The following is an 11,989-nucleotide window of genomic DNA, read 5'->3' as shown; positions in this document are numbered from 1 at the left end:
CCTGACTCAATACAGCTGCAGGGCTACATTTCCCCTTGACATGACTACCCTGCTGATCCCCAGGAATCTGTAGTAGTGGAGCTTTTTTTGCAGCCCAAATTGCCAATGTCAGCGTTTTACCACTCTGAGTCTCAGGGGCAAGACATTCACTCTAAAGAGCTCAGCTATATCCCTGTTTGCAACCCAAAACTACAGGGCCCTCCTGTATCAGGGCTTCGTCAGTATAATTCCTAAATATAATAATAATAAATAATAAAAGAGGAGGAAGGAGAAGGAGAAGAGGCTGCTGCCTCTAAAGCTTCTCCAGTGGAACTCCAGGCAGACAATACCCCAAATGAAGCAAGGGTGCAATCCATGGCTTAACAAGGTGGAAAAGGGCAAGGAAAGGAAAACAAACAGGAAAGGCCTAATGACTGACAAAAATCCATATTTTAGAAAAGGAAAGTGTGAAGAAGTATGAATGTATAAATATTAAGAGAGGTGGTGGGGAAGAATTAACACTGCAGACAGAGAACTCCAAAGAATTTATATTGGAGCACTTTAATATCTTTGTAGTCTCTACCACGGCAAGAAAAGAACTGAAGGATAAGAGCACCACCTAGTGAAGTGATGGAAGATTGCAGTATATTTCCTGCCTTGCAAAGGATGATGGGAAAGTGCCCAGCTATTCAAGATACCCTCCAGTTTCTGGGGAGAAACGGAGTTAAGGCTGTTTACCGTGGCCATTCACTACTGATTTCCTCAGTGATGAGAGCAATGTTCTTTTACCAAACAATCTCAAACAAGGAATGACTTGGAAACTGGCTTTCTGGTTTCTGAATACACCTGGGACAATACTATCAGCACCATTTGGGGGGGGGGGGCACTCCCAAGTCCTGAGAGAACTGATGGAAATCAGCATAACAGCATAAATGAATACTGGCACTTTTGTTTTTTTACACAAACACTGAAAATACATAAACAGTTCCCTCACTTGTTCCTGGTTGCCACTGGTTAAGTGGTGACCTTGGCTGAGAAGGGTGTAGCAAGCTCTTGAAGGCAAAGGCTGAGCACTAAGCAAAATTCCAAAATGTCCCACAGCATCATGGCACCCGGCTCTGTCTTCCCCTGTGAGACAAGGTGAACCAAAGTACTAGAGCTAAGAGGACTTCAGCACTCTATGGTGCTCAGGATCAGAAGAGGCATATCTGTTACTCAGCACAATATTTTTCCCTGCCAATAGCCTTCATCGTACACTGGTTGCCATTGCAAATGGTAATCAATCCGAATCCACAATCCCAAGTCTTTGTGGGACAAGAAGGAGACCATCCAATTACCATTCAAATTGTAATGCTTGTACATTACTACAGTTTTGTCAGCCAGTACAAATAATTAGTTCTTAATCAAGAGCCAGCTTGGTGTCGTGGTTAAGAGCAGCAGCCTCTAATCTAGAGAACTGGGCTTGATTCCCCACTCCTTCACATAAAGCCTGCTGGGTGATCAGGGGTCAATCACAGGTGTCTGTTGTGCGGAGAGGAAGGGTAGGCAACTGTACACTGCTTTGAGACTCCTTCAGGTAGCAAAAAGTGGAGTACAACGCCCCCCCCCCCCCCCACAACCTAGCTCTATTTTATTTCAATTTAAGTGAGGGGCTGGCTCAGTGGTGGTGAAGGCAGGGACATCTCCAATTAAAAGGGTCAAGCAACTGGTGATATAGAAGGCTTTTACTGGAGACCCTGTGCCAATCAGAGTAGCCAGTACTGACCTCGCTAGAACAATGGTCACACCTAGTAAAAGGGAGCAAGCCTAATTTAGCATAGGCAGTACTGAAGAAAAACAGGAGACATCCATTAAGTCTTCTGATGTTATCAACCGCATCAGTCTACAGGTATCTTCTGGACGTTCCAGTTTTCAAGACAATTCAACCTGGAGATCCTCTCCATACTTTCGGATCAGTTTCTCATGATTGTGATCAATGGACCACTGCTTCGGGAGATGCTTGGGCTGCATAGTGTCCAAGAAGTGCTGGCGCCATCGTCTCTCCAGCTGCATGAGGGAACGGAGACCCCCTTTGGCAAAACACTGTACTACTTTCAGTCCATGAGGCATATAGGTCTCGTTACAAATCCTGAAAGGAGAAAACAAAACTTGAATTTAGAGAAGCACAGAACTTCATGGAAGATCCAAGCAACCTTCAGGGTCACTACATTTCAGCCTCTTCAGGGGTGTTCGTAACATCATTTTGAAGTCATGTCTGTACTACGACAGTGGAGAGGATGATGATGCCCTGCAAGTTCTCTAAAAGAATTCTGATTCCCTCACATTGCAGAAAGTCAGGCAACTGGCAGTGAAATCCTAAACAGTTAACCCCTTTAAAGCACTAAAGTCAATTGAGGCAGAAGTGTGCAACTCTGCTGAGAATTCAGCTGTAAGTCAACTTAAAAACAGATATGTCGAATATAAAAATTATGTTCCATGACCAAGGAGAGGGGAAAGAGACACCCCTACACGTTGTTGCTGTTAGGTGTGAAGTCGTGTCCGACCCATCGCGACCCCATGGACAATGATCTTCCAGGCCTTCCTGTCCTCTACCATTCTCCAGAGTCCATTTAAGTTTGCACCTACTGCTTCAGTGACTCCATCCAGCCACCTCATTCTCTATCGTCCCCTTCTTCTTTTGCCCTCAATCGCTCCCAGCATTAGGCTCTTCTCCAGGGAGTCCTTCCTTCTCATGAGGTGGCCAAAGTATTTGAGTTTCATCTTCAGGATCTGGCCTTCTAAGGAACAGTCAGGGCTGCTACACATTATGCACATTTAAATCACCTTTAAATCTACCTTCTCTCATGCTCCACTCACTAGAGAGGGATGGTTCTTAAGATCAGAACCTCAGCAAGAGGCAACCTTCCAAATCAGGTCCTACCCACAGAGACAGAGGTGGGCTTGATCAAGAGGAGGGTTGGGCCAAATGAACACACCTTGAGGCTAATGCAAATAATTAGACTGTAATAGGAAAGCAGTAAGTCCTGGCCTGTTGTCCTGAATTTAAATCTTGGCACACAGTTGACTGCAATCTGCAGTCCAGATCAGCAGACACTAAACGTACCTGGTTTCCAGTCCAGCTGCTTCTTGCAACATCTCTTGTGAAACTGTCACAGAGTGAAAGTAGTCCTTAAGCACCTGTAACAGTTCCTCTTTCCTGGCCCCAGGCAGGCCATCTGCATTCAGAAGGGCCCTAGCACCTGAACGGACTTGCCTGCGGACGGGATCTTCAAGCAGGCGGACACCCTCCTCACAGCCAATGGGGGCACCAAACTCCTCAGCCAGCTTCTGCTTCAGATGGTTGTCATAGTAATTGGAAATAGCATGACAGGCAGTGCAGAGGAGCAGCACGTCATGGGAGTTGTGGTCCTTCATCTGGATGGGGAAGTGTCTCCGATATTCATGAGGCACAATGTTCTTTCTGTTGAAGAAATAAGCCCATTGTTTAGCACAACCAGCTGAAAGCCCCATGACCCTGGAGCATTGGAGGGGTGCTGTTAACCGACCAGAGGAAAAAACTGGCCAGGTCCACTCTTCTGCCTTCACACATCAACTTGGCCGACACTGCTGTTTGTGTTATAGAGATCTACATGACCTGAGAATTGCTGCAGATCAAGCCACTGTGGGTTCTTCCACACTCTCATTTTTGTTGCTTGCCTGCCCCTATTACTTTATTACTTTTTTCTGTATATTTTGCTCTCTCTAGTGGTCATTTTGACATTACATTGTTTCATCTTCAGCATATTTTCCTCCACCTTAAAACTGCAGGGAAACATGACAGATATAGTGACATAAAGGAGCAAAACATATGGAGTAAACGGCCTCCCACCCACAAGCAATAAGGACAGTCAAGCAATGAAAATACAGATAAGCAATGCTATTCTATTCTATTCCACTCAATAAAATCAGAGTCCAGAAGCACCTTCAAGACCAACAAAAATTTATTCAAAGCATGAGCTTTCGAGCGCAAGCATTCTTCCTCAGACTAAGAACTCCCTATGTGACAGTGGATATAGCAACAATATTTTTGCTATGTTTTGCTATATATTTTTCCATATGTTTTGCTATATATTCCCACTGTCATAGGGAGTTCATAGTCTGAGGAAGAGTGCATGCACTCGAAAGCTCACTCCTTGAATAAATCTTTGTTGGTCTTAAAGATGGTACTGGACTCTGTGCTACTTCAGATGAACACGGCTACCCATTTGAATCTATTCCACTCAGTAAGCCTCAGCATGTGCAGCCCCAACCCTACTTATGTCTCCACACTTTAATTTTATAATGGCATCTACTGAGTCTTTCACAGGAAAGAAAGTTTACATTAGGAAATCGGAAAGGGCCTCTCCTCCATGTTTCATTTATCTGGTTTAATGTCCCATCCCCAGCCCTTTCCTCCACTGGCCACCAGGGGGCTTCCTTAAAAACAGCAACAAGATGTCATTAAAACGTTCTTTGTATCAGGTTCTCTAGATTAGCGATCCCCAACCTGTGGGCTGCGGACCACATGTGGTCCTTCGACTAATTGGAGGTGGGCCCCGAAGGACGCCTTCTCCCCCTCCTGTCATGAGTTAAAATTTCCATGAAAATAAAATGTTCCTTATGTTCATTGTTGTGGCGTATCTGTATCTTATTTTGAAGGGATGTTTAAACATTACCATAGTGATCAGAGAGTGCTAGGGCAGTGGTTGAGAGTAGAGGAGTAAACTACCCCCCCCCCACCGGGCCTCAGTAAAAGGCGTTGAGTGGTCCCCAGCGTTGAGTGGTCCCCGGTGCTAAAAAGGTTGGGGACCACTGCTCTAGATTCTTAGCTTTTGTTTTTAAGAATGGAAATCTCTGCCCCCTTTCACTGTAGACTTATAAGGGAAAGTCATGTCTCTTTAACAAAAGAGGGTAGAGACTTACCCTTCCCAGCTTTCATTTTTAAAGTTCAGAGAAACCAACACAGAATGCTATAACAATAGTCAATTGCCAATTAATTAAAAAAAAACCTAAAGTGGTCTTTAAAAAACCTAAAGTGTGTGGGGGTGGGGGGTGGGGTGGGGCTCAATGGTTACTGCTGAGGGCCTGAAGCAAGGAAACAATAAGGAAACCTGCCCTGTGGAAGCCTCATTGCCACTGCACCATATCACCACATGCAGCAGCAAGGAGGAAAACTACACAACTACACAAGCCAACACAAGCCTGTCACCATGTGGAAAACCCTATATATATATATTTGTGATGTTTGATCTCATATGCTCATAAGTGACTGTGTGGTTGGGCAAATAATCATATGTTGTGACATTAAGAAAAAAATAAGTGCACTGCAATTCTATATATTGCATATATATTTGTAAGGATTGGGCCCTATCTACCAGGGAATAATCCATCAGGTGTTACATATCAATAGGAGCCAATGCTACTGAAATAAATGGACTCCAGCATAAGCGCTGGTGTTTTGCTGTGTCAGATATATATTTTTCACTGGCATACTAGAGTACTCACCGAATATAAGACTCTGTCTTGCCACAAACAACACACATGTTCTCTTTGATGGTTAAATAATAATCCACCTGAGATTCAGGGCGCCCAGAAGGTTCAAAATGTAGCTTCACAATAAATGGGTCTGTACCCACCAACTCTAGGACCACCAGAGAGAGAGAGAGAGAGAGAGAGACTGAATTAATGTCCAAAGGAGAACTGTGAGATGAAACTAAATACTGGATTACACAAAATAGAAAGTGCATAAAGGTAAAAACCGAGCTTCATGGGGAGGATGGGGTGAATCTTGTTTATTTTTGTATGCCAACTTCTTTAGTACACATGAATACATGTAGTCTATCATCAATATTGTTGAACCTGCCTGGCAGGGGTTCTTCAGGGTCCCAGCTGGAGTACTTTCTCATTATCTGCTATCTGATCCTTTGCAACTGGAGATGCCAGGGACTGAGCCTGGGTCCTTCTGCTTGCAAAACAGATGCTCTACTCCTGAGATCCAGCACCTCCCCAAAGCATCTATTAACAGGTTGGTTGCCATAGCTGCCCTCTCTGCTCGCATCCAGGCTGAGACAAAGAAATCCCATCTCAGGAAGAAAAGGCAGAGAGGCACAGGCATCATGCAGCCCCCAGAGAGTTATAAAATGAAAGACAGTACACTGAAGTATGCTCCATGAGTGGTTCAATGAAGGCTGAGGGCAGTGGATAGCCCCTACCAGAATGTGGTCCAAATGCAACATCAGGGTCACCATGCCAGTCTGCATTACTCCGCTCTGTCCTTTTTCACAGGCCATTTTAATAACCATAGTCTTGACAAAAATGAATAGAATAAAAAGAGCGTCTTTCGACACTTAATGATCCCCACTCCCTGCCCAGCCATTCTTGCCCAACAATTTTTAAAAAGGCTCGCATACCTGCAATACCCTTGTCAAGATACCACTGGGCCTTTTTGCGGTCACAGGTGCATAGCGGTTGCCCATCTGGTGCATATAAGAAGCAATTGTCATACAGGGGAGATTTCCTGTGAAAACAAATATATCACAAGCATGAGCTTTCATTAGTCATATCCTGCACACAGTGGCGGCATAGGACCATACTGGATGCAAATCCACCTAAAGTCAATAGCATTGGCACCTAAATCCTGTAGTTTAGCATCCAAGGTGTTCGGCACATCAGGAACTCAATGTGGCATTGGTGAAGCATCAGCCTTCCTTAAGCACATGAAGGAATGATCGTTGACTTCATGCACTGCTCTGGAAGTAACTTAACCTTCCCTGACAGTCAAAGTGACATCAAACTCCTCTCCTCTGAAGGAACTGCACCTATTTCCTCACAATAAGGCGGGTCCCCCACCCATGCAAGTACTTTGGCCAAGGGGAGGGCCCCACAAGAATCACAGAATCATAGAGTTAGAAGGGAAGAGTTAGATTGGCATCTCCAATGAGGAGCTCCAAAGCTGGCTATTGAAGCCAAACTCCCCCGAATTAAATACAAATCCTTCAGACTTCCTTCCTACCAAAGAGCTGAAGAATAAGGAGGCGTATAATTACCTAGCAGAATATCCCACTCCCAGGGGCTTCCGCTTGTGCTTCCGTGGGTCCCTTCCTGGCTGGCTGACTGGGGTCTGCTCATTAGACAGTGAGGACTTCTGGTTCTTGGTGTTTTGCTGCAAGTCTCCTTCTTTGTTCTCACCGTCAGAGAGGCAGCTACTCTTTCTTCCTCTGAAGGGTACATCCACCAAGCCCTGACACCTCCGCAGGCCCTTTTCCCAGCCAGGAAGAGCATGCTCACTTCTCTCCGCTTGAGGGATAAAGGGAAGTTGCAGCAGATGCAGGAACAGAGCTACTGACACCTGGGCATCCCTGGCAGCATAAGTGACCTGAGGAGACAGGAAGAGGCTTTACATTGCATTACCCAGTGGCAGTTCTGATACGTGTGGGGACCCCTGATGAATGCTCCAAATTTTTTTTAAAGGATCACAATGAATGGGACCGTCACCTCTACTCTACGTAAGGCAATGCCAAAGCTCTAAGGCTGCACAACAACTTGGTTCAACTGAGCCATTCCTTTGGCTGGTGCCCTGGCTATGCTTAATGATAAATGAGCCAATGGATCTGGACAACACATTTTTTTTGTTGCCATCCTTACCTGATAGAAGAGGTTTCCTGAAATGGAAAAGGAATAGCTGAGTCTCCAGTGACTCTTACAGAAGCCTGTGTAAAGTAACCCTTCATGGGAACCCACAGGGCGAGTTCTCAGTCAGTGCAAGTTCTGGTTGTTAGTGCTCAGCTGTTTTTCCGAGGTATTTCATTTGCTCCTCCTTTGAAGGATTGCTAACTGTATAGATATATAATTAAGTCCTGATGTATTGGAGAGGCAGGGCACATTTGCAAATCTGCAGACTGACCCCATTTGCATCTCCATTGGAGTAGCTTTCTCCATCCTTGATTTCATCCCTAGATCTACTGTCAAATGTGAGCAAGTCCTGACTACCCCCAACACCTCTTGGCTCAGCCCCATATGGCATCAGATGGAGGAGAGAGGGAGTTTGCATGCTCTCTGTGCTTCTGCCTCCTCTTCTTACCAGCTCCCCTCCCACTAGGCCTGCAGTGATAGCTTCGGAGGTCCTTGGACCACACCCACTTCTCCTCATGACAGTCAAGGAGTCACTCAGCCAACTGGTGTGGTTGGAACCTGAGTCACTGCTGATCTGCTGTTTGTGGTGGTGGCTCTTTAAGGGGAATGTCTCTACAGCAGCTGTCCAAACAGGTTTACCCCAGTCATGGTTGGGGTATCCTTGCCCCTCTGGCACACAAAGAACATGTGCTTCAGCCAATTCATACTAAGGTAAAGGTAAAGGTAAAGGTATCCCCTGTGCAAGCACCGAGTCATGTTTCACCCATGGGGTGACGCCCTCTAGCGTTTTCATGGCAGACTCAATAAAGGGTGGTTTGCTATTCCCTTCCCCAGTCATTACCTTTTACCCCCCCAGCAAGCTGCATACTCATTTTACTGACCTCGGAAGGATGGAAGGCTGATTCAACCTTGAGGTGGCTGCTGGGATCGAACTCCTAGCCTCATGGTCAGAGCTTCAGACAGCATGTCGGCTGCTTTACCACCCTGCGCCACAAGAAGCTCTACATTTCATACTAAAGACTTTTGCAAATCTAAACTCTTGCTTTCTCCTTGCCCAGAGGGAAAAACTGAACACGGGAACATTGAACAGTCAATGAGAATGAGCTGGAAATTACCCAAGATTGTGATATTTCTATGAGACTCGTTAGTTTTCAAAGCCAGGATAAAACACTCCTTTCACCCAGGCTTTTAATTGACTTTTTTTACCCTGGGGAGGATGTTCTTATTGTGTTTTTTTTAATGTATGTTTTTATTTTGCTTGCAACCCCCTTGGGCTGGAAGGATTGGAAATGGGTGTTATAATCAATATGCACAGCTCAAAAACAAACCTGTTCTTCAGCCAGGTGCTCGCTCTCCCAGTTGCTGCACCGCAGGTGAGGAGATTTGTCAAGTGAATAGTTCAGGATCCTTTCCGCTAGAGATTTGAGGCTGAGACCGTTTGGCGGGAGGGACTTCCTTCAGATTGTGTAAACAGAAAGAAAAGAAAATTAAACTCATCCATGCAAAACTCTCTCCAAATGAAACAGTGTCCAAAGGAAATTGCTTCGGTGAAGGGACATCTGTGTGTAGTACTCCTTTGGCAAATAGCTTGCGATCTAAAAACGTGCAGTGTTACAAACTTCTTCTTGAAGCTACTTTCCATTTGCAAGGAGTTGATTAAAAACAGGAGAGACTGCAGCTGGAACAGAACTATACATTTATTGCAAATAAAAACATTTCTCCAAAGCAGACAACACTTATCACTGTCCAACATCCACCACTGTCTCTATGGAATAAACATTATACTGACTTCCTTCTCTAACACTCAACAGTTTTCAGATATTCAAGAAGCACAACTATATTCCTCCCCACTGCCCCAGCCCACTTAACAACTTTCCTGCTATTCTACAAACCTTTGTCTCATGGCCAGATACCGGAGGTCAACACTCCCTTTCACTGTGACCCCGTAGTCATGGAGCAGCCTGCAGGAATCTTCCCAGCACCCTACCCCAACTTTCAGGACTCTGCCATCAGCTAGGATGTCCAGCAACGTCTCTGGAAGAGTCTGCTCACCACTGGTCAGCCTAGGCAAGCGAAGGAGGGCACAGAGACCACCACAGGCTGCCATTTGCAGCAGAGAAACAGGCTTGGCCTTCCCTTGGATAGAGACCTGTCAAAAAAGAGAAAGAGAAAAGTCATTCTATCTGGAATCTTAACTTCTTTAACCAGAGATTCCTCTCTTTAGATTTAGAATCACCCTCTAGTCCCCAGATCTAAACAGAATGGAATAGGCCCCATGGAAACCTGTGCTGAGGGCACCAATTCCACTGTCCCTATGAGCACTAAATGTGGAATAGCTCAAGATCTGTCTTGGGAACAGGGGAAGCAATGAAGGGAGTTGGAAAGTCTATCTTGTGCCAGTTCCAGAGGATGGAAAGTACCCACCAGTCAGTCACAGACTCCTCCCAGATGTGGGGATAGTGCTGGAATTGATCCCCATCCAAATGAGAAGCACACTTCTATAAAGTCAGGACTATCAGTGTGACTGCATCAAAATCTCACAATATATCTTCCAAACAATGCTGTAACTAGAAATTTAAGAGCTAAATTGTACTGCCTCTTTTCTGACCCACCTGAACTTTCAGCATTATGGGAGCACAATCTGCTCAAACCAAAGGACTAATTCCCATAGAACAGACTTGTCCATGATTTCAGTCTTACCCACTCACAGTCGATTCCAAGGACTGGACAGTACTCCAACTCCTCCTTTAGTAAAGGTTCCACTCTCTTCCAGCTCTCTGCATCAGAAACAATCACTATTTCTCCCCCAAGAATCTTTTCCACCCAGGGTACAGTGGTAGAGGAGAAGAGCTGAAGAAACTTTTCTTCTGGGAGTTCTTCCTTTCCTTGTTCTTTGACAGGCCCTCCTTGGTTAAGTGGGCTGCAGGTTTTGTCTTTTCGACGTCGGGTAACTTTCCAGAAAAACAGACCTCCTGCTGTAACACCCAACAGAGTGGCCACAACGACAGCAACTGTGGTTTGCTTAGACATTGCTCATCTCTCTCACAGCGTCACCTGCTCAAAATAGGTGTCAGGATGGGAAACTTAGTTAAATTATTCTGCATCCATTTGTAACCTTCTATCTAATCCATGCACATTGACACTCTAGTTGTTATACTTGTGTGTCACTTTGTATTCCATATGAGAGCTCACAGGGCTAAGTATTTCTCTGTTCATACCAGTAAAAACAATTTAAAATGTCAATATGCACTTTCACCAAGGTTTGGATTAAATATGATGCTATGACAGGAACTACATGAATAAGCACTCTAGTTCTATTTGCAATCGTCAGTGCTTTCTGAATAATAAGCCTCACTGAAGACTATGGGGCTTTCTTCCAAGTAGACCGTTTTAGGGTTGCCTATTCATTTTATACCATTTCATGGACTTACGAAATCTGGTTCCATGTGAAGCTTCTGTTGGTTCAAAGCTGTATTGTAGCAAAGTCTCACTTAGCGTCAATTTTTGGAAACTTTTCAACCGTACATAACCCAAGGTTCTTGCTCCGTAGCGACACCATCTATAATCCTGACACATTTTCCCCTGACAACTGAACACATTGAAAAGGCACGGTCTACCATCTGACGAGATAACAGCCTCATCCAAACGTCCCCACACTGAAACTGAAGGACAACGGAAGGGAACAAACTTTGCAACGAGATAAGGGAGGCAACGCAGCAAGGGAAAAGCCCGAACCTTTATTTGACAGATTGGTTGTCCCTCGTATCCAAGCGGGTTCCGCTTCTGTCGCCCTTTCCCTTTTACAGAATATCGCGATTGCGGAGGGTAAACCCCTCTTTCGGATGAAGCCCCCGCCCCCTGGCACTTGGAAATGTTGCCAGGTGCCACAGCAGCCTTAAAGCTGGGGCTGGAAATGAGATCAAGACTGCAAGAAAACAAACCCCAAGTAATAACAAACTGACCAGCATTTGCTCTCAGCGACTCTCTTCCCCCGCGCAACACATTTACCTCTCTTATTTCCCGGGGCTCTCGCATCGCAACAAAAACAATGTTCGTGAGCGCGCCAGCCGCTTTGCTTCATAAGGAAATAACATGTTCCTTGACGGTCGAAACTTTCTGGTCGACGGACACTTCCGGACACTCGCAGTGTCCCTGTGCAACTCAAACATTTCCGGTAGTTGTGGGGGCCGCCATGTTGTACGGCAACTGTGGTCTGGCTGTGGTTTTGGGATCTCTTTGACTGCCATGTACAATAGTGCTGAGAAACGTGTTTATGCTTATGTGCCTGGCGGAGAACGGCTCCTCGGAATTGCTGCGGAAAGGACTCTGAAACAGCCCTATTTTATTGATAGGGTTGGCC

At 45.4% G+C, this 11,989-nt stretch overlaps 1 protein-coding gene across 5 annotated transcripts; it reads right to left on the bottom strand.

Moving 5' to 3' along the window:
• Window positions 1-515: 515 nt before the first annotated feature.
• Window positions 516-11,747, bottom strand: EXD2 (exonuclease 3'-5' domain containing 2). 5 transcript variants are annotated; one of them, XM_077322584.1, is made up of 9 exons: window positions 11,638-11,747; window positions 10,330-10,683; window positions 9,522-9,778; window positions 8,958-9,084; window positions 7,044-7,372; window positions 6,408-6,514; window positions 5,503-5,638; window positions 3,083-3,439; window positions 516-2,107 (listed from the first exon to the last, which is right to left on the bottom strand). In XM_077322584.1, the coding sequence occupies exons 2-9, from the start codon at window positions 10,657-10,659 to the stop codon at window positions 1,891-1,893; spliced, it is 1,860 nt and encodes a 619-aa protein (XP_077178699.1). In that variant the 5' UTR covers window positions 10,660-10,683; window positions 11,638-11,747; the 3' UTR covers window positions 516-1,890. The 5 variants fall into 5 exon arrangements, with proteins under 5 accessions (XP_077178699.1, XP_077178703.1, XP_077178701.1 ...); XM_077322588.1 differs by having other exon boundaries at window positions 3,233-3,439; XM_077322586.1 differs by having other exon boundaries at window positions 11,592-11,739.
• Window positions 11,748-11,989: the final 242 nt, after the last annotated feature.

The sequence above is a fragment of the Paroedura picta genome, chromosome 2 (assembly GCF_049243985.1).
Source record: "Paroedura picta isolate Pp20150507F chromosome 2, Ppicta_v3.0, whole genome shotgun sequence".
NCBI lineage: Eukaryota > Metazoa > Chordata > Lepidosauria > Squamata > Gekkonidae > Paroedura > Paroedura picta.
Note: the sequence above shows the minus strand (reverse complement) of the source record. Positions and strands in the feature narration are given on the sequence as shown.

Coding starts and splice junctions, on each gene's coding strand:
- EXD2 (XM_077322584.1), bottom strand. CDS start 10,659: ATGTCTAAGCAAACCACAGTTGCTGTCGTTGTGGCCACTCTGTTGGGT. Junction 9,779..10,329: donor TTGGAATCGACTGTGAGTGG/GTAAGACTGAAA, acceptor CTTTTTTGACAG/GTCTCTATCCAAGGGAAGGC. Junction 9,085..9,521: donor TATCTGGCCATGAGACAAAG/GTTTGTAGAATA, acceptor CACAATCTGAAG/GAAGTCCCTCCCGCCAAACG.